The 22,621-nt window shown below is 45.0% G+C and overlaps 1 protein-coding gene across 1 annotated transcript; it reads right to left on the bottom strand.

The window, feature by feature from the left end:
• Positions 1 to 12,538: 12,538 nt before the first annotated feature.
• On the bottom strand, positions 12,539 to 15,248 carry LOC127643560 (endonuclease domain-containing 1 protein-like). Its single transcript, XM_052126345.1, has 4 exons — positions 15,177 to 15,248; positions 14,250 to 14,611; positions 13,797 to 14,134; positions 12,539 to 12,605 (listed from the first exon to the last, which is right to left on the bottom strand). The coding sequence occupies exons 2-4, from the start codon at positions 14,529 to 14,531 to the stop codon at positions 12,539 to 12,541; spliced, it is 687 nt and encodes a 228-aa protein (XP_051982305.1). The 5' UTR covers positions 14,532 to 14,611; positions 15,177 to 15,248.
• Between the last annotated feature and the right edge of the window lie 7,373 nt (positions 15,249 to 22,621).

Raw genomic sequence — 22,621 nt, 5'->3', positions numbered from 1 at the left:
CAGCACTGCTACATTACAGTTATTTATTGGTCCTGTTTACTGTGAAATCACAGTATACAGTTGTCTTTTATTTGTAATAAATTGAAGAAATACAACTGTGAATATATGGTGAAAGTCATGCAACTAGTAGCCAGGAATTGTTTTGTAAACTCACACTAAAAACCTTTACAGTGCATAAATATACTCAACTTTGCAACTTTCTGGCCAAAAATCAGCCACTTCCAATTTTACATTTTCACAAAGCTGTTGACCTTTTTTGTGTGTACTTTTGTGGTTGTGGTATAAGAGACCAGATCAATCCATTAAAATATGATCCAATCATTTACAAGAGAATAAGTAGGCCCTATTATCAACAAATCCAAAACATGCCAAATAAGTTTATATTTGGTAAGTTCCAGGATTGTACTAACTCAGAACAAAGAAACTCACCATTACAGCTATTAGAAGCAGCTTTATATATTTTTTCTAATACACGACAAGCTAAAAACTAGAAAACATTCAGAACCTCTCCAAAAAAATTGAGCTCTTCCAAAGATACATTTCATTGGAGTAATATTCGATAAAACTGCTGCATGCTGTCAATTATCACAGAGAATTATTCAGAAAAAATGACCATGATATGTACAGTATATGGGTTCTCATCCCACAGGAAGTAATCACGTTCACATAATCAATGATGAGTGTGATTCAGAGGTTTCATTTTCAATCTAAGATTATATTTTCACTCTGCTGACGGTCAGGTTTAGGGTTGAGGTTTGGGAGAGGGCAGTGGTTCCCAACCCTGTTCCAGGAGGCCCCCCAAAACTGCACACTTGGATATCTCTCTAATCAAACACACTTGATTTAACTCATTAGCACGTTAGTAGAGACTCCACGACCTGAATTAGGTGTGTCAGATAAGGGATATGTAGAAAATGTGCACGGTTGGGGGGCTTCCAGGAACAGGGTTGGGAAACACTGGTTTAGGGGGTAGAGTTAATAAAATCTGAATTCCTGTTGACTGTATTACATCATTTACAAATAAAAACAACTTGCATTTGAACTAGGTTTACCACCCGTACCGTATAATACGGAATCGCCCCGAATAATATGGAATCGTCTGTTATTTGAGGGGACAAAGATGCGTTCCATATAAAATCCATCCGTTTGTCCCGTATTTTAGTGTCTCACACCCAAACTGCCAAGAATGTTTCACAAATCAGGAAAATTAACCCTGAAAATGGAGGATGTTAAACGTTACACTGATGTCACACTTGACAGAAGTAGCCATGGTAAAGATCTATGAAAATCAACACACGTCTTCTGGCATGTTTTCAGTCAGAAGCTGGAGAATTTGGTCAAACTTAGCATTCGAGTGCATGATAACACCAGTAATTCATGACATTACATTAGATTGCATATTTCAGTGCTTTTTCTGGAAGAGATATTCTTTTATGTGTGATTTTGTTTTTTACATTTCCCTTGGGATAAACACTATTTACTGCCAAAACAATGACACTGTAATTCAATGAGAAATCTCATATTTCATATTAAGCTTTTTCTCTCCCATAAAAAGCCATTAAAATGCATGGTTATTACTAAGACTTGTACTGAGACTAAATATTTTTTAGTGATAAAAAAAAAAATAATTTTGACACATTAGTCATATAGCAGCCTACTGTCTACAAACTGATGACCCAAATGGAAAAGGATTAAGTTAATTATGGGGAAGAAAATGCTTGTCAGAAAAATATTGTCTTGCTTTATTGACTGCAGCTTCGTTCTTTTGGCAAAAAGTCGTGCTTACACCAGCTGAGAAGGTAGTGCGTCTTTGAGAAAAAATAGTCCCTATCCAAATGGCACAAATAACATACGGCGTATGCTTGTGACCATTATGATCGTGCTGTAAGTGTCATGTTTTGAAAAGTGTTTATCATAGTTTTCAAAGACTGTAGCAAATGCATGCAGTAGAGTAGGAGGGGGGGCTTCCCGTTGTTACCAGATAGGTGGAGCAGGGGAGCTAGCTAGTTTTCTACTAGTAGGGATCATGAAAACATGTAATTTGGGCCCAAGGTTCAAAATAGTGAACTATTCCTTTAAGTATTTCTACTTATTTCCTAGGGTTTTTTTTTGTTTTTCACATAAAAGTAAAACACTTTATTGAACAATTGTATAAAATAATTCTGAATACCATACATTTACAGAGATTACCTTTTAATGTAGCTATTTTATTGTGTTGTGACATACTAAGCTTGTTTTTCCACTGTCAAATGAACATTTTTAACAATATATTTGTTTGCAATTCACTAAAATGTCTGCTTAATGCCATAAATTAAAAGTACATATTCTGTTTGTACATTGTGTTGTAGTTTTTTACTTGGAGAAGCAAAAAATCTTACAGGAAATAACTGTAGGTAGATATGGCAGTTGCATAAAGTAACTACTACATACCCTTAACTTACAGAGATGGGCCTTAAATGCAGCTATATTTGATGAATGCTTGTTTTTCCACTGTCCAATGACATTTTTTAAATATAATAGTTCTGAAAAATGACTGATTAATACTGTAAATGTGCAGATATTTGTCTTGTTTTATGTACTTATTGCATTTTATGCATTATTTTTTAGTTATTGTTAATAAAAGAAAAACATATTTTAATAGGAAATTACTGTAAATGAGAATGGGTAGTTCTCTTACGAGAGGTTCTCTCGTATTGCGTAAGCTAGCTTACGCTACGGGAAAGATTCATCTTTTCTGAGATATTGAAGCCAAAAATTATCCTTAATTTTTGTATCCATTGTCAGCGCAGTCGCGGCAGCTGCAGACCTTGGCGGGCTAGCTAGCGAGCTCTTAGGTTGCTCTCGCGGCAACTGCTGCAGCCTATAGACGAGCTTGGCGAACTTCGCGTCCAATGAGAAGCGTCCAGCGCTCACTGCAACAAAGCCCGCCAAAATGGAGCGTGACTAGAGTGCATATAAGCGTGGTTCAGTAGGCTGGAACCCTGATTTTCATCTCTTCAGCGAAGCTCTTCGCATCTCTGAACTGGAAGCAGCGTCGCCGTTCGAGGGGCATCAAGCAAGCGTGGACAGCGCTCGAAGAAGCCGGCCGTCTTCGCCACCTTCAGCCGTCCTGCGAGCTCGCCATCCGGCGGCGTATCCTTTTAAAGCAAGCTAGTTCTTATGAACTTCACAAAAAGTCTGGCGTCTTTTAAAGATGCCTCGCTCCACTTGCGCCTCATGCGCGCCCCTCTCAGCACCGGAGACCGCCCGTCATCTGCGCTCTCTGCCTGGGACTGGGGCATGCAGAGCTTCGCCCTCGCTGAAGGCGGATCGCGATCTCTGCGAGAGCTTCGATGTCGACCCTGCGGGCTCGACTTCGGCGCTCAGGACCGAGCCGCCACGCCCCTTCCATTCAGCAGCGCAGTAAAAGCGCCCGCTCTCAAAGGCTGCGGAACCAGTGGTAGAAGCGATTGCCTCGCCGGAGCCCCTCCCTCGAGCATCGCCTTCACCCTCCCGCCCACTCGGGGCGCGCAGTTGCCGCCGGCGGCTGCTCTGCTGCCATCTCGGACGAAGAGCGGAGGATAAGGGCTGTTCCATCATGGCCGGACAGCGAGGTGGTCAGGCTCACACGCCTCCTCCTCGGCCCAGGAATCCAGCAGGACCAGCGCCCGGTCGAAGGGGAACTAACGCGCCTCCTCACACAGGCCGTCGACCGCCTCGGGCTCAGTGGTCACCGCCCCTGAACAGGCTCCCAACAGACTCCACGCCGCACCTTTGCCCGCCCTCCGCGAGATGGCGGTCTAAGCTGGTGCTCCGTCTAAGGCCTGCAGAACTACTTCCGCCTGTGTTGGCGCGCCTATACCGCCGCCGGCCAAGCCGCATCTGCTCTGCATTCCATGGCCGTCTTACAGACAGAGGCTGTTTCAGATCTGACTAGCCGACTTGGGAGAAGCTGAGCGCACTACTGCGCGCTCTCTCTGTCCGGTCTCTTCGGTTCCGCGGTGAGTGGCATTGTTGACAGTTTCGAAGCCCAAGCCATGAATCTCTTTCTGCCTCGTCGCGCTAGCTCCTCTGCAGGCACGCCCGTGACTAGCCTCCTGCACGAGCCTCTTCACAGCGCCCAGCTCAACAAGCCAGACTTCTCAGCGTCGACAGGGCGGCCGCCCTCGTCAGCGCTCAGACAGCCGCCCCCTGCGGGCCTCGGCCTAAGATTGTACTGAAACCTGAGCAACCGAAGTCCTCCTAGCGTTGTTGAGAAAGCGGCGGCTCAGTCCGCCGCGGCGGACCACCGTCAAAGCTTAGCCCCTGTCAGTCCCCTTCTCTCAGGCTACTGCAGTGGTGGATTCAGCAGCCAACAAGCCGGTGATACTACCCGTTTGCCTGCACTCAAGCGCCGTTTTCACGGCGACCAAAGAAATCTTGTAAAGAGTAAACATGCCTTATGTGTAGAAAATGTGCCCACAATCCAGTGCTCACCCCTACACACAAGCATTACACATCCGTGTCCCTATCAGAGCACACTCACATAGCGGTTCACGACCGGCTGAGTGTTAGAGTTAATAAGCGCCCACGAGCCCGTCGCGTATCCCTCCTCTGCCAGCTCTGTCACCACGGCCAGCTGTATGTAAGTCCCGTGCGCCCCTGTCAGTCCCTTCTCTCAGGCTACTGCAGTGGTGGATTCAGCAGCCAACAAGCCGGTGATATTACCGGCTTGCCTGCACTCAAGCGCCGTTTCCACGGCGACCCAAAATAAAGCCTTATGTGTAGAAAATGTGCCCACGATTCAGTGTTCACCCCTACACACAAGCATTACCGTCCGTGTCCCTATCGAAACACACTCACATAAAGCGGTTCACGACCGGCTCGAGTGTTAGGGTTAATAAACACACCCACGAATCCGTCGCGCGCCCATTCTCTGGCGGCTCTGTCACCACGACCAGCCTTATGTGTAGAAAATGTACCCACGATCTAGTGTTAACCTCTACACACAAGCATTACACGTTCTGTGTCCCCATCAGAGCACACTCAAAAGCGGTTACTGAACCACTTTCGAGTGTTAGAGTCAATAAATGCGCTCACGAATACGTCGCGGCGCCCATTCTCTGCCCGCTATGTCACACGGCCAGCAAACACTTCTCTGTATGTAAGTCCCGTGCCCGTGGCTATGCTTGCGCATCACTTAACAGGCGTGACTTTTTCCCCATTCACCTCAATCGGAAGTCACTCACAGAACAGCCTGTCCATGCTGTCTGCGAGCAGTCCAGCATAAGCACAGTAAGCGCGCTCACACATTCTGTTCAGCGGCTGTGTGCGGCAATCAAGCGATTTGGCCATTCACCCTCTAACATTACGCTTCAAAGCGTGGGAAGATATTCAGGGATATCCGAATGGGTGTTAAGCACAATAAAACAGGGCTATTTGCTACAGTTCGATCGCCGTCCTCCTTGCTTCAGAGCGGCTCGAAACTACTTTGAACACGGAAGCAGCGTGCATGCTTCGTTCAGAAATAACAAACCTTCTGTGCAAAAGGGCCATAGAGAGTGCCGCCTCCCTTGAGCGAGTCGGGGTTTTACAGCCGTTATTTTCTTGTCCCCAAGAAAGACGGCGGCCTCAGACCAATATTAGATCTCAGGGTTTTGAACAAAGCGCTTGCAAAAGACCGTTCAAAATGCTTACAACCAGCAAACTCCTCGCGCATATGCGCCAGGGGACTGGTTTATTTCTCTCGATCTGAAAAATGCATACTTTCAGATTCAGATAAATCCCGTCACAGGCCATTCTTGAGATTCAGCCGGCGGCCAGGTTATCAATACACCGTCCTTCCGTTCGGCCTGTCCTTAGCACCCGTACTTTCACGAAGTGCATGGGCCTGGCGCTCGCACCCCTCTTGAGTCAGGGTTTGCGAATTCTGAACTATTTGGACGATTGGCTGATTTTGGCACAATCACATACGGAGCTTCTGTCTCACAGGACAGTTCTCCTCAGTCATCTGAACAGTTTGGGCCTTGCAGTCAATTGGACCAAGAGCTCACTACAGCCCAGTCAGGCAATTTCCTTCCTTGGAATAGAACTAGACTCAGTGGCAATGGCGGCTCGCTTATCTACACAGCTGGCGCCGTGTGCAGCGACTAGCAGCGTCATTTCAGATGAACAGCCTCACACCTCTGAAGAAATTTCAGAGAGTGCTAGGCTACATGGCCTCAACCGCAGCAGTACTTCAGCTGGGTTTACTGCACATCGCCCGCTTCAGCATTGGCTAAACACCCAGCGTCTCGCCGGGCTTGGGCCACAGGCGCCAGCCCATCAAGGTGACTCAGACCTGTATTTCAGCTCTGCAGCCCTGGACAGTGGCGAATGGTATCAGCGGGGAGTGACAATGGGAGCTGTATCTCGCCGAAAAGTCATCTCGACAGGCAGCGTCCAACACGGGTTGGGAGCGGTCTCGCGAGAGCTCTCCGGTTTTCGGCCTATGGTCAGTTCAGGAAAAGCTCCTTCACATAAATTGTCTGGAAATGATAGCGGTCGATGCGGCTGCGTCGCTTTCTCCCGGTCATTCAGGGTCACCACGTCCTGGTCGTTCGGACAACAGATCTGTGGTATCCTACCTAAACCGTCAGGGCGGTGTCAGATCCAGGAACCTCTTCCATCTGATGAAACGCATACTGAGTTGGTCCCAGTGCCACCTGCGCTCGCTGAGGGCGACGCTGCGTGCCAGGCCACCTGAGCGGCGGCCGGACAGACTGTCCAGAGACAATATTCCCCAGGGGAATGGTCCTGCACGCTCAAACAGTCCAGGCGTTATGGCACCTATTCGGCAGAGCGGAGATAGACCTCTTTAGCGTCCAAAGAGAACTCTCACTGCCCAATATTTTTCTCAGCGAGGGCAGCTGGCCCAGGACTGGCCCAGGCGCCCGCTTACGCCTTCCCTCCCGTCTCGCTATTGCCACAGGTAATGCATAGGATCAGGAAGCAGCGTCACTCTGTGCTCCTCATAGCCCGCGTTGGGAGAATCAGACATGGTTCCGGAGCTTACGCAGCTGTCACTGACAGCGCCGTGGCCCATCCCAGTGAGAGCAGATTTCCTCTCTCAAGCTCGTGGCACAATTTGGCATCCCCACCCAGAGCTGGGCTGCATGCGTGGGTGATCAGCGACTACCCGTCGCTCTGCCAGAAGGAGTAATAAACACCATCATACTGCGCTAGAGCCCCTTCCACGAGAAGACTCTATGCGTCAAAATGGTCTGTGTTCTCAAAATGGTGCACCGACCGAGACCTGGACCCGCGGACATGTGGGGTGTAGGTCAGCTGCTCGTATTTCTACAAGAGCTGCTGGATAAGGGCAGATCCCCATCCACGCTCAAAGTGTATGTGGCGGCGTTGCGGCGTTCAGCTGAACCCCTGCATGGCCAGTCATGGGGTAAAAGCGAGCTGGTCATCCGCTTCCTCAGGGAGCTAGAAGGATGAACCCCGCGCCCCCATCGGTTTCTATCTGGGATCTTTCTATAGTTCTCAAAACTATGAAAGCCCCCTTTCGAACCACTTCAATCCGTGGATTTGAAATACCTTTCACTCAAAACCGTTTTCTGACTGCCCTGTCATCAGTCAAGCGTGTGGGAGACCTTCACGTGCTGTCTGTCAGCTGCGTGTCTTGAGTTTGGACCAAGTGACTCCAAGGTCATTTTAAAGCCTAGACACGGCTATGTTCCCAAGGTGATCGGTACTCTTTTCAGAGCACAGGTCATTTCCCTATCGGCGCTGCCAGCTTTCCGTTAGCGAGCGGCGCCAATCTCCTTTGCCCGGTCAGAGCACTGAGATTGTATACTGCGCGCTCCGCCACTTTCAGGCGCTCTGAGCAGCTTTTCGTTTAGATTCGGGCGCACCAAAGGTCTCGCCGCCTCGAAACAGACACTATCTAGATGGATAGTGGGCGCTATTGCTGCTACATACGGCGTCAAAAGACCTGCCATGCCCGTTGGGCATTAGGGCTCACTCCACTAGAGGCATGGCATCCTCGTGGGCATGGTCCAGCGGGATTTCCACTCACGACATATGTGTGGCAGCGGGATGGACTTCCCCTCCACCTTTGTCAGATTTTACAATATGGAAGTGCCCGCTCTGCAGGCAAAACTACTAGCGGTTTAATACGCTACAGCTCCCTGGTGAGCTGCACTGATGGGACACATTCCACACAGACCGGCACCGCCGCTCTGTCGTTCCTTCCCACTATGTGCTTATGTATTACACAATCAATGACCCGCATTCTTGCCGGCCAAATATTATTTCCCCACTCATAAGGGCTCCCCGGGTCCCCCTTAATTCCCTGGGGCTCATACAGTGGATGCTTGGCGCGCGGCGTTGACAATGGGTTCCTGTAGCGTAAGCTAGCTTACGCATATCTGAGAGAACCTCTCGTAAGAGAGCGTATCGGTTACCTAACGTAACCTCGGTTCTCTCTAGATGAGGAGCGAGTATTGCGTAGCCGGCCGTGCTTCGCGCCCACGGCGACTTTTCAGCTTCAGTCAATGAAAACCAGGGTTCCAGCCTACGAACTACGCTTATATGCACTCTAGTCACGCCCATTTTGGCGGGCTTTGTTGCAGTGGCGCGGACGCCTCTCATTGGATCGCGAGTTCAGCCCAAGCTCGTCTATAGGCTGCAGCAGTTGCCGCAGAGCAACCTATGAGCTCGCTAGCTAGCCCGCTCAAGGTCTGCAGCTGCCGCACTGCGTTGACAATGGATACAAAAATTAAGGATAATTTTTTGGCTTCAATATCTCAGAAAAGATGAATCTTTCCCGTAGCGTAAGCTAGCTTACGCAATACTCGTTCCCTCATCTAGAGAGAACCGAGGTTACGTTAGGTAACCGATACGTTTTATAAAGTAATTAATAAAAGCCCTAAATGTACAGAGATGAACTTGAAAGGTAGTGGTTCTTAATGTATTTTGACATAATATATCAGTTTTTTCACTGATTAATGAAAATGTATCAATAATACTATGGTGTAATTTAATTAATGTTGACTGTAAAATCTGCTCTGTATTTTTACTGTTTATTGTATGTAATTTTGTGGTATTGTTATTTACTGTAATTTGACAGTGTCATGATTCCCCGTTGTCTGCTCAGTGTTTCTCCCCTGTCACCTGTCCCGAACTACACTTCCCATAATCCTCTGCCCTCATCACTGCCAGTGTCATTGTTCTCACCTGTTTGTAATTTAATCATCTTCCCTGTGTATTTAAGCCCTGTTTTTTGTTCATTCGTTGTCGGTCTTTGAATGTTATGGTTGTCCTTGATTGTGTTCCTACCCGTGCCCTCCGTGGATGTTTTTCATGTTTATACTTTGTTTTCCCCTCGTGGATGTTTTGTTTGTTCCCTGTGTAGTTTTATTTTTAGTTGTCCTGTTCACCGTTTGTTCCTTCATTAAAAAGAACTGCATTTAGATCCTCACTCCTCGTCTGCCCTCGTCTGATTCATAACAGACAGTATCCATCTGGAAACTTTTTATTTTTGCAATGTACGTTCAAGCATAAAGCTTTTGCAATAACTCAGACTAATTGAGCAATAATACAGAAAAACATGCATCACATTTGTTGGTTCTATCTTCCTTTTTTTCTAAAGAATGTATGTCTCAGCTATTCCACGGAATGCTACCAACTTTATTGAACCATCGACAAATTACAGTCAACGAATTGACCATAAGACATAGAAATCAATGTTATAGTGCGTTTGCAATGTGGTAGGGGAATATGGGGGGAGAACGTTTTTGTATTTACAGTGTATTTTAGTGGAGGATTTGAGGACACATAATTCATTTGGATTTGAGAGAAAAAAGCTTTTTTTAATCCATGCATTAGATTTACATTTGAAACATATTTTCATAACCTACTAAATTAATGTAATTTTTCAATATTAATTCATGGTCTATTACTATTATCGCATTCCTTCAATTTAAAAAATAGTAATCTTTATATATTTATATATTCAAGAATTGAATATATGATATTTGAAAGCTATCATTTGGCTCCAGAGGATAACATAGTGCACCAATTCAAATCATGTTGTCAAATCATCATTAAATTCATGTTGTCTTTTTAGGTGAACTATCCCAGTAGAACCATATCATGCTAGACCTATTTTGTTTACTGTTTACATACAAACATATTCCATACATGAGCTTGTTCAGATAACAGTCACCAGAAAATGCTTCTGAGATTTAAATTTGTATTTCAACAAATCCAAAATTCTAATCGTGATAGTTTTAAGATTTGTGTAAAGTTTAGGGTTGGAATTAGGGTTGAGAGTAAGGCTTATGTAAAAAATACAGTACACAGCAGAAACTTGAAGAGATGGCGATTTAAAATGATTTAAACAAGCTAACTACATATTTTACGATTTAATGTGAGATAAGGTAAAAAAATAAATACAGACACTTCAGAGTTTGAGAAGTTACCCACGCATTTCCTACCAGTTAAATGATGACTGTTGTCGAAAATATTGCCATCAAATGCAGAAAATATTCTTACGTTGGGTTGATTGAGAAATCTGAGGGCAACAAATTGGGGCCAGATTTCTCTGAAACATCTGGGGAAGTATTGGTTTAATGAACCAACTTTTTTTCCCCTGACAACGTATGTTCTAAAGACGACACCTCAGAGGACAAAGCAGGGGAACTTCAGGGAGAAAATAGCCGTTCATCCTGTATAACACAGTGACCTAAAACCGTATGTTCTACCATATGTTCTTCAATGGTTCATTGCAGCACCTTGAGTTCAGCAGACAAACCCTCTTATGACATTTTTCACTGTATAGGGTTCTTCTGTTGTCTTTATGGTTCTTAACATTTGAAATGTTCTGCAATGCTGGTTCTTCAGGTTGATATATTGATTTATAAAAAATAAAAAAAATAAAAATGGCATCAAGCAGTATAAGCCTTTTATTTCTGAGTGGACAACCAGTGCCTGAAAGTTTATTGTTCTGCCCAGCAATACAATGCATCTATTTGTATAGATTCTTTATATTTTCCTAGAATTTGTCTATGAAATCTGACAATCCTGAACACTTTTGACTTAGATCATGAAAGAGATATACATGTAATTTATCCCCTTAAACACATTTTTGGACTGCCGTCTGCAATTTTTCACATTCAGTATTAAAAGCACAATTCACACATACTGTGAACTAATTGCTAATACAGCACCACCCTTGTTGTTCCATTGAATATCTTGAGTGGACTAAAAGCTTAATCTATTAGAAAGCTGTGGTCCTCCCCTTTGCGATGATCAAATTTTTTTTATCATCAATAGTCAAAAACATATTTCCTGATGATTTGTGATTTTCAGATATTTCAATTTGATGTTCTTTTGAAAATCTTTCGAACTGTGGTATTAGGGCAACAACATTAACTGTACAGTAAAATATCTGAGAGTGAGAGCTTTCATTTGATTATGACTTGTCCATTTATGTGCTATGTGAAGGACTTCTACCCCATTACCTTATTATCAACGTGAATGTTTTGTGGTCTTATTTTGAGTAACATAAATGCAGAAGTGATGGTGAAAGGTTCAGATTCTAAGCTTTCAAATGCAACCTCATATGCCTGACTTATGTATACGGAGACTTATTTTGAAACTTATTTTGTGACATAGCCCCCCTTTTGAACCTGCCGGCAGGTCCATAGAGTTTGAAACCATTGAAATACAATGTTTTTTTTTTAAAACCATTTCAATACCTTGAAATAAAATCTAAACTAAAATTAAAGTTTCAACATTCAATAAGTTTGGTTCAACATTTTGGGATTCCCAGATCTCAGCTCTTTAGGTATTTACAGCTGTGCCACCTGCTCTGTATTGTTTTTGGGAGTAGCATACACACCATAAAGCGGCAGACACTCTGGGAGTAGTGATTACTGCTTATGGAAAAGGTCGTGAGGCATCAGTGTATTACTCCCTGCTAATTCAGAGTCTAGGGGATGGAGCTTTAACTTCTAACAAGAGATTGATTTAATCTTGGTATTGAAGCAGGGGGTTTGGGCTAGGTTTCCAAAAAATGTCAAGTCTGCATCTAGAGATGCAATGGTTTGGCTTATGCAATTCAAGATTTTCATAGATTCTATTGGACCCCCTCTAGTTTATATAGTTTTGGTCTTAAAATCACACCCATACTGCTGGCAATGCCAATCAGAAGATGGAGACACAACCCATGTTTTTTGGGGATATGTTAATATCCAATCATTTTGGTTGAAGGTTCAGAGTTTCTATGTGACATTTTAGGCACTCAAATTACAAAAACGGAAAATACGAAACGCGTCTTATTACCAACTGTATACAGTGTCTAAATTGACTGCAGCCAGAGCTAGGGAATGCTATAGAATGACTTCCACTCACATTCGTTTCTCCAGTAAGACCCCCAGGGAAAAGGTGGATAAACTTATCAACTTATTCAAAAATAAGTATATTCGAAAAACTCATACAATGCAAGAAAAGCACGTTTACATGAAACTTGCAATCATGCGCACAACGCTTGCGCTTTAGTGCTTGTGTGTGAGACATAAATGAAAATCTAGCTCCTGTCATTTCCGATCCTCTCCCCCTCCTCTGCCCACCATTTAATGTCTTTTGTACTGCCTCTGTTAATAAAAGTGGCAACAACAACAACAAAAATGCGTTTGCATTAAAAAAAATGTGTGTGTGTGTTTGAGACCCTCGAGTTTACAGTATCCATACATTTACAAGAGAATTAGTTTTACACTCAATTCAAAAGCAAGGAAAATAAGATTATATTCAGTTAATGCATTAGGTATCATGAACTAACAATGAACAATATATTTTTACAGCATTAATAAATCTTTGTTAATGATAGTTAATTAAAATACAATTGTTCATTATTAGTTTATGTTAATTCATAGGGCATTAACTAATGTTAATAAATACAACTTATGATTTAAAAATGTATTTGTATATGTTGTAATTTACATTAACCAAGATGAATAAATGCTGTAAATGTATTGTTCATTGTTAGTTATGTTAACTAAGGTTAATAACTAATGTTCAAAAATGGAACTTTATTGTAAAGTGCTACCCAGTAAGTTCAAGGATTTTACTAACTCAGAACAAAGAAACTCACAATTACAGCCATTATAAGTACCTTTATTTATTTCTTCTAATACTGTACATGACAAGCTAAAAAGTAGAAAACGTTCAGAACCTCTTCCAAAGATACATTTCATTGAAGTAATATTCAATAAAACTGCTGCATGCTGTCAATTACCAACAAAAAATGACCATGATATGTACAGTATATGGGTTCTCATGCCACAGGAAGTAATCACGTTCACATAATCAATGATGAGTGTGATTCAGAGGTTGATTGTGGGGTCTAAAAGATTGAAGATGGTTATTTGTATATTCCATATCCGTATATGTATATACACTATGCAACATTTTTCACAAGTACCTTAAACTTTTGCACAGTACTGTATATATGTATTACACACATCATAAAATATAAAACACAGGACATACATAAGCTATAAGACCAGATACTTAACTAATATAAATAAATATTCAAGGTTGTCTGTGAAAACTCAATAAGCCTCTTTTTTCTGCTTAGACTTTGACATTTTTGTATGGTGTTAGGAAAATGATCCTAATGCTTGTTAAACAACTTGAAAGGCACACGATATTGACGAGTCAATTCCTCTTCGATTTGACCTAGTGTCATATTCACTACATGATTATGACTATTGTCCCCAATAAATCCTCTTGAGCTTTTACATTGGCCAGATTTGTCAATGCAACAGTATGCAGTCCAAAATAACCTTGGCACAGTCACTCTACCCTTTATTTTTATATCCCCTGGCACTACCCCAGTAACAATAAAGGCTTTGTATGGTACTGGACACTCCGAAGTCAAAATTTGTGCCACATGCTTTTCTGTTTTTCTCCACGGACCCTGGTTAAAAGAGCAATGTTGTGGGGCAGCATTGGTAAGGGTGAAGGTGGCAGCTGCAAATTCCTCTGAATTTGCATGATAGACTGGTGCCAGATGTCCTTTGTGGTAGCCAGAGTACTTGTAATCCACACTGAGAGCTTGGTTGTGTCCATATTGTCCCTCACTCTCCAATGCCATGTTATGTCCTTTTGTTTTGTCATCAAGCTGCAATATTTTGTTAAGTGAGAAAATTAGAATTTCACAGCAAAACATTGTACTATTCTTTTAAACATTATTTATAATACACAGTTAATATTTACAATATTAACTGTGTTCTTACTTGAGGTTCAATGCACCATTTCTTTTCTTTTCTAGGGCACCTGTTCCTTTTAAACCTGTAGGCTGAGTACACAGGAATCTTGTTCTTAGTGTCATAAAGTGTGGCATAATAATATTTGCCTTCGAAAGATTGGCAGATCTGTATGTACTGTGGTCCAGACAATATTGTTGGTGAATTTCCATTAGCAAAAAATTGACCACATGTCCTATGAAAATGATCCACAACATTAGTCAAGCCACCAGAGAAAAATGACAGTATCAGCACAGGATGAAGCAGCATCATGATGAAGTGGATTGTGAGATGATCAATTTACTGCAAGTACAAGAACCAATTCCGATTAAGATTTATTCTTGGTAACAAGTCTGTAATAAAAACAAATATTGCACATAGAAATCAGATACAAAATTATTTAACATTTGAAATAATTTAAAAAATGCACAAAAAATGAAAATGACTATATCATTACAAAACAGCTATAATTATCCACATGAAAAGGATACAGTATAGTGGAGACTCAGGCTCAGTATTTCTCTGAATAATTCAAAAGTCTCAAATATTAATATGAAAACAGTCTTTTTTTGATTTGTAAAACAGTAACGAAAAACAAAAATATTAATATATACATATTTATTCTTCTATAAACATACACAGAGGGCAAAATATTACTTAATACTTTACTCATTTATACATACAGTAAATGTTTTCTATAATACATAGATATAATTCATACATGCCCACACTTATATTTTAAAAGATTCATACAATGTAATGAGCCACACGGTATGAAAAAGTGTGAAAGTATGATACATGACAGAATATATGCAAATATCTTACTTAGTTGCAACGTATATGATTCTCATTCCATACCTTATTCATACAGGTTATAATAAGCAAGTATTGTATGGCAGAATAAAATATGCATCTTACCTGCAACAATCACGCTGTGTTTGTGTCTTTTAGTGGTCACGCTTTCCTTCTCCACCATGGTCCACTAACTCGGATCCCCTCTTTATATGAACAACTTTCAAGCAAATCCATTTTGCAATAAGTCATTGAGCAATAATACCGTAAAACATGCACCACATTTCCTGTTTCTATCTTCCCTTTTCCAATAAGGAATTTGTCACTGGTAAATACACTGTAAAAATTTCTGGTAACTTATAATTTTATAAGTTACTGGTAATAATGTCAAAAACTGGTAATTTTATTCAATTAAATATGTGGTTCTTAATGAACTGGTTTTATATAATTCAGAAATATTATGTAATCTGACTAAAACAACCTGAAAATGACTTTATATCAACAATTTATGTGTCAGATCCACGAGGAAACAAATGCAGGTTACCACACTTTTTAGTGTAGTGATCTGTGAATTTATATTATGCTAGATATTAAAAGGTTTTGTGTCTGTGTGTTAATTGAGGATTTGTGGACACATAATTCATTTACATTTTTGGGGTAAAAACTATTGTTTTTGTTTTTATTCAATATGAATTTACTGATGTATCTTTTTTAATTGGATTCTATTGTTTGATTTTTCTGAAACCAAACAATTTAAATAGCACAAATGCATAATTTAAAAAATATAATATTTATTCTACATTACTGACATGTTTGAAAAATAGTAAAAATGATATAATATTGGTCACATACAAGGGTGCTTCCATATAAATTTGTGCATTTATCAGAAGTGCCAGATTTGAATATCCTCCTCATTTTTTACATTTGGTATCATTAGAAAATGCATTAGGTATCATGAACTGACAATGAACAATACTTTTACAGCACTTATTAATATTGGTTAATGTCAATTCCAAGATATATTAATACTAAACATTTTTTAATTCCATTGGAAATGTTACATGTAGCAAATACAAGTAGAGACAGTCACAATGTCGAATTCAAACAGCTTTATTAAACACAAAGCGTGCAAAGTACAAAAAAGGGCAAATCCAGTGAAGAGGTGTCAAAGGGGAGCGTGATGTCGGAGCCGGGGAATCAGAATAGAAGGAAGGGGCAAATCCGGAGAGAGTGGTCAACGAGGCGGGAGGTCGAAGCCGGAAAACAGTTAACAACTATGGCGTAGAACAAGACGGGACTAGCGGGATCAACGACAGGGGAACAAGGGGAGCTGGCAAGCTAAGGGGTAAACAAGAGGAGTTCAAAACTAGGCGAGACTAGCGGGGGGCAAGGACACGGGAAACTAAATACAATAACCAACACTGGAGAAACGAATGCGTGTGATATATATAGTGACGAGTGCAGGTGTAAACAATGAACAGGAGTGCAGATGACGCGAGTGCAGGTGTACATAATGTTCTGGATTGAAGCGGGCATGTGAACCCGAGGGGGGAGATAGTTTACGAGCATGTGAGCTCGTAGGAGCAAAAACGAGCGTGCAAGCTCAAGCGAGCAAAACAGGCGTGGAAGCCCGAGGGAGGAAAAAGAGCGTACGAGCTCAAGGGGGCGGAGCGAGGGAGCGGGGTTCGTGACAGTACTCCCCCCTCAGAAACGGATGGCTCCTGACGGCCGCGCTCGGTGCGAGGAGCGCGACCTCTGGGAAGTGGTGCTGGACGATCCCAACAAACAAAAAACCCCTGAACAGAAAACCCACAAAACACACAAACAAAATGAGGGCAGTCCAAGGGGGATAGAAGGTACAAAGGGAAATGAAACAGTCCATGGGGGTCAATGGGCAGTTCAAGGCAAGGTCAGGGGGAACATAGCGGACAGGCGGGTGGTCGGGAGATCTAGGGGGCGGCCATAGGGCAGAGACTGGGTCAGGGGGTCTGGAAGGCGACTTTAGGACAGGGACTGGGTCTGGGGGTCTGGAAGGTGACCACCGGACAGGAGTAGGGTCCGGAGGCCAGGGAAGAGGCCACAGGACAGGGAGAGGGTCAGGATGTCCGGGCTGAGCCGTGAAAGGCGGAGCCGTCAGAAGCGGCACCATAGGCGGCTCTGGAGGTCGGGTTCTGGAAGGCTCTAGAGGTGGAGCCGAAGGAGGCTTTAGGGGCGAAGGCCTGGAAGTCTCTGGAGGTGGAGCCGAAGGAGGCTTTAGGGGCGAAGGCCTGGAAGGCTCTGTAGGTGGAGCCAAGGGAGGTGGCGCCGTGGGAGGTCCCTGAGGCGACGACCTGGCAGGCTCTGTAGTCTCGGGGGGTAGAGCCGTAGGAGGCCCGAGAGGCGGAGCCGTAGGAGGCTCGAGAGGCGGAGCCATAGAAAGCTCTGGAGTCTTTGGGAGCAGAGCCGTGAGAGGCTCGGGAGGTGGAGCCGTGGGAGGCTCTGGAGGGGGAGCCGTAGGAGGCTCTAGTGGCAGAGTCCTGGAAGGCTCGAGAGGCTTGGGGGGCGGAGCCCTGAGAGGCTCGAGAGGAGGAGAAGCCCTGAGAGACTCGAGAGACGAAGCCGTGAGAGGCTTGAGGGGTGGAGCCATGAAAGACTCGAGGGGCGGAGCCCTGAGAGGCTTGAGAGGGGGAGGAGCCCTGAGAGACTCGAGAGGCGAAGTCGTGAGAGGCTTGAGGGGTGGAGCCCTGAAAGACTCGAGAGGAGAAGCCCTGAGAGGCTTGAGGGGTGGAGCCATGAGAGGCTCGAGGGACGGAGCCCTGAGAGGCTCGAGGGGAGGAGGAGCCCTGAAAGACTCGAGAGGGGAAGCCCTGGGAGGCTTGAGAGGGAGAGGAGCCTTGAGAGACTCGAGAGGCGAAGCCGTGAGAGGCTTGAGGGGTGGAGCCATGAAAGACTCGAGGGACGGAGCCCTGAGAGGCTTGAGGGGAGGAGGAGCCCTGAAAGACTCGAGAGGGGAAGCCCTGAGAGGCTTGAGAGGGGGAGGAGCCCTGAGAGACTCGAGAGGCGAAGCCGTGAGAGGCTTGAGGGGTGGAGCCATGAAAGACTCGTGAGGAGAAGCCCTGGAAGGCTTGAGAGGGGGAGGAGCCCTGAGAGACTCGAGAGGCGAAGCCGTGAGAGGCTTGAGGGGTGGAGCCATCAAAGACTCGAGGGGCGGAGCCCTGAGAGGCTCGAGGGGAGGAGGAGCCCTGAAAGACTCGAGAGGGGAAGCCCTGAGAGGCTTGAGAGGGGGAGGAGCCCTGAGAGACTCGAGAGGCGAAGCCGTGAGAGGCTTGAGGGGTGGAGCCATGAAAGACTCGAGGGACGGAGCCCTGAGAGGCTCGAGGGGAGGAGGAGCCCTGAAAGACTCGAGAGGGGAAGCCTTGAGAGGCTTGAGAGGGGGAGGAGCCCTGAGAGACGCGAGAGGCGAAGCCGTGAGAGGCTTGAGGGGTGGAGCCATGAAAGACTCGAGAGGAGAAACCCTGAGAGGCTTGGATGGAGGGGGAGCCCTGGGAGGCTTGAGAGGCGGAGCTCTGGGAGGCTCGGGAGGAGGAGCCCGCGAGGGCTCTGAGGGGCGAGCAGAGGCTGGCAGAGCCGTGGAAGACTCTGAGGGCAGAGCAGAGCCCGGCAGAGCCGTGGAAGACTCTGAGGGCGGAGCAGAACCCGGCAGAGCCGTGGAAGACTCTGAGGGCGGAGCAGAACCCGGCAGAGCCGTGGAAGACTCTGAGGGCGGAGCAGAGCCCGGCAGAGCCGTGGAAGACTCTGAGGGCGGAGCAGAGCCCGGCAGAGCCGTGGAAGACTCTGAGGGCGGAGCAGAGTGGCAGAGCTGTGGAAGACTCTGAGGGCAGAGCAGAACCCGGCAGAGCCATGGAAGACTCTGAGGGCGGAGCAGAACCCGGCAGAGCCGTGGAAGACTCCGAGGGCGGAGCAGAACCCGGCAGAGCCGTGGAAGACTCGGAGGCGAGCAGAACCCGGCAGAGCCGTGGAAGACTCCGGGCGGAGCAGAACCCGCAGAGCCGTGGAAGACTCCGGGGGCGGAGCAGAACCCGGCAGAGCCGTGGAAGACTCCGGGGGCGGAGCAGAACCCGGCAGAGCCGTGGAAGACTCCGGGGGCGGGGGGCAGAACCCGGCAGAGCCGTGGAATTCTCCGAGGGCGGAGCAGAACCCGGCAGAGCCGTGGAAGACTCCGAGGGCGGAGCAGAACCTGGCAGAGCCGTGGAAGACTCCGAGGGCGGAGCAGAGGTCGGTAGAGCTGTGGAAGACTCTGAGGGAACCTCTGCGGTCTTGAGCACAAGACGAGACTGGGGAGAAGGGGCCCTCTTCCTTCTCTTACGTCTTCGGCCAACAGGGGACGTGGCCATGGGGACGGTCGAGGCTACAGGCGCTGGCTCTGGGACGGTCGAGGCTACAGGCGCTGGCTCGCTGACCGTGGCGGACATGGGCGCTGGCTCGCCGGCCGTGGCGGGCATGGGTGCTGGCTCGTTGGCCGTGGCGGGCATGGGCACTGGCTCGTTGGCCGTGGCGGGCATGGGCGCTGGCTCGTTGGCCGTGGCGGGCATGGGCGCTGGCTCGTTGGCCATGGCGGGCATGGGCGCTGGCTCTCTGTCCATGGCAGGCATGGGCGTTGACTCGCTGGCTGTGCCAGGCTTCGGGACTGGGGCCGTGACAGGCTTTGGGACTGGGGCCATGACAGGCTTCGGGACTGGGGCCGTGCCAGGCTTCGGGACTGGGGCCGTGACAGGCCTCGGGACTGGGGCCGTGTCAGGCTTCGGGACTGGGGCCGTGTCAGGGTTCGGGGCTAGGGCCGTGTCAGGCTTCAAGACGGGGGCCGTGGTAGGCTTCAAGACGGTGGCCGTGGTAGGCTTCAAGACGGGGGCCGTGGTGTGGAGCGCTGGTTCAGTGTCCGCCTCCCCCACAGTAAACGAGGAACCAGCGTACAGTAGGGCGAGGTCAATAAACTGAGCCAGGTAGAGAGAGCAGCGACCACCAGGCATGAATGATGAGGCTGGCTCATTCAGTCCATATTGAAAAATGTCTTTTAGAGCCACCTCATCAAAATTCACCTGGTTAGCCAGGGCACAAAAGTCAACCACATAAGCCTCCAAGGGTTGACTCCCCTGACGCAAAACCAAGAGTTGGGCCACTGGGTCTATAATGTTAAGGGCACGGTTTAAAGTTCTACAACCGCTGCAATGCATAAACAACCCTTGGCAAGCGCCCGAAGAGCCATCAAACCTCTCAGGGGGTTGAAGGCTTACGGCGCTCGGGGAGGTGTTGGGAGCATAACCGGGCTCAGGGACAGACACAGGCGGAACAGGGTGAAACTGATTAGAAATCGCACGTACCGTCTGCAGGATCTCCTGTATCTGCTGTCCCTGAGCCGCGATTGTTTGATCGTGTTGGCCGACCGTAGATCCCTGGGCGGAAAGTGCCATGTAGATCCGCTCTAATGAGCTGCGGAAATCCTCAGCGGTTTCCATTGTGACTGTCTATGGTGGGGTTGGTTATTCTGTAGCGAATACAAGTACAGACAGTCACAATGTCGAATTCAAACAGCTTTATTAAACACAAAGCGTGCAAAGTACAAAAAAGGGCAAATCCAGTGAAGAGGCGTCAAAGGGGAGCGTGATGTCGGAGCTGGGGAATCAGAATAGAAGGAAGGGGCAAATCCGGGAGAGAGTGGTCAACGAGAGCGGGAGGTCGAAGCCGGGAAAAGAGTTAACAACTATGGCGTAGAACAAGACGGGACTAGCGGGATCAACGACAGGGGAACAAGGGGAGCTGGCAAGCTAAGGGGGTAAACAAGAGGAGTTCAAAACTAGGCGAGACTAGTGGGGGGCAAGGACACGGGAAACTAAATACAATAACCAACACTGGAGAAACGAATGCGTGTGATATATATAGTGACGAGTGCAGGTGTAAACAATGAACAGGAGTGCAGATGACGCGAGTACAGGTGTACATAATGTTCTGGATTGAAGCGGGCATGTGAGCCCGAGGGGGGAGATAGTTTACGAGCATGTGAGCTCGTAGGAGCAAAAACGAGCGTGCAAGCTCGAGCGAGCAAAACGGGCGTGGAAGCCCGAGGGAGGAAAAAGAGCGTACGAGCTCAAGGGGGCGGAGCGAGGGAGCGGGGTTCGTGACATTACATAACATTAACAAATAAAAAAAATGTTCACTGTTAGTTCATGATACCTAATGCATTTACTAATGATAACAAATAGAACCTTATTGTAAAGTGTTACCGGTATATTAAAGTAGACACCCTGGGCTTTTCAGTGATAACAAATTTGGGGATCTGACGTCACAATCCAACATATATATATATATATATATGTATATATATATATAGTCATTATACATACATGTAATTAAAAATAAAAATAGGTTATATACAGATACAAGGGAATGTATGGCAGAAGAGGTAGGATATGTTGGATGAATATAAATAGACAAAGCTGTGTATTGCACACTCAATAGGGCAGTTTTAACTGTTCAGTACATTATGTGTATTAAAAAATACACCATATAAAGATATTTTATACAGGCCTACATATATATATATATATATATATATATATATATATATATATATATATATATATATATATATATATATATATATCTAGGTTAAGTTTATAGAAATTCCAACTGAATTGAGAGGAATTTATAAAGTGACACATGTTTACAGTTTTTGAAGAAAATTTGCATATTTATGGCTTACTAGTAATTATACTGGGATAACAAGTATATATGTATATATATATATATATACATATATACTTGTTATCCCAGTATAATTACTAGTAAGCCATAAATATGCAAATTTTCTTCAAAAACTGTAAACATGTGTCACTTTATAAATTCCTCTCAATTCAGTTGGAATTTCTATAAACTTAACCTAGAAGTTCTAGAGTACAAAGTAGTGGTACTCAAAAATCACCCCCTTCATCCAGACATTTCCTAACAAAGCAAGCTGAGGATAAAGCACAATAATGTAGAAGGACATAGGTCTCAAAAGGGGAAACAATATCTGACTAAAATGTCTAATACAAAATCTATAGAACCTTGCCAACTTTGCTGAATCTAAAGTGTATTACTCAATGAAATGCAAAACAGGATACATAAAATGCTCTGGTCTGTATTATTAACATAAAAGTCTAAAAATAAATAGCAAAGCTTTCTAGACATGTTGCACATTTTGAAATGACAGAAGAAGCAATAGAGATTAATGATACGTATAAAAAGGAAAATAAAAAATCATAATTCAATATGCAAATATGTCATAAGAGAATATTATGGGTCCGAGTACTTTTGCGTTCATTCGTTATTCTATTTTTGGAAGTGAAATGAAAAAAACAAGTAGTATTTGATTTTCCTAAAATCTGTAGTCACTAATTGAATGAACATTTGATTTTTTTAATATAATTTAGGATTTAAAAAAATAAATATTAACCCCTTTCTTGTGTCTACGTATCAAATGAATATTAATTTGGATTCATATAAAAAGGGAAAATGCAAAAATGAGAGAACCTCATTCAAATCAATTTCTAAGGATG

This window comes from Xyrauchen texanus, chromosome 5 (assembly GCF_025860055.1).
Source record: "Xyrauchen texanus isolate HMW12.3.18 chromosome 5, RBS_HiC_50CHRs, whole genome shotgun sequence".
In the NCBI taxonomy this organism is placed as follows: Eukaryota; Metazoa; Chordata; class Actinopteri; order Cypriniformes; family Catostomidae; genus Xyrauchen; species Xyrauchen texanus.
The sequence above is the reverse complement of the archived record's forward strand: the minus strand, read 5'-3'. Positions and strand labels throughout refer to the sequence as shown.

Bases quoted from the DNA above. Each gene is read 5' to 3' on its own strand.
- LOC127643560 (XM_052126345.1), bottom strand. From the start codon at position 14,531: ATGATGCTGCTTCATCCTGTGCTGATACTGTCATTTTTCTCTGGTGGC. The intron at 14,135-14,249 runs GTAAGAACACAG...AAAATATTGCAG, and splicing joins AATGGTGCATTGAACCTCAA to CTTGATGACAAAACAAAAGG. The intron at 12,606-13,796 runs GTTATTTTGGAC...TTTTATTAACAG, and splicing joins GGTAGAGTGACTGTGCCAAG to AGGCAGTACAAAAGACATTA.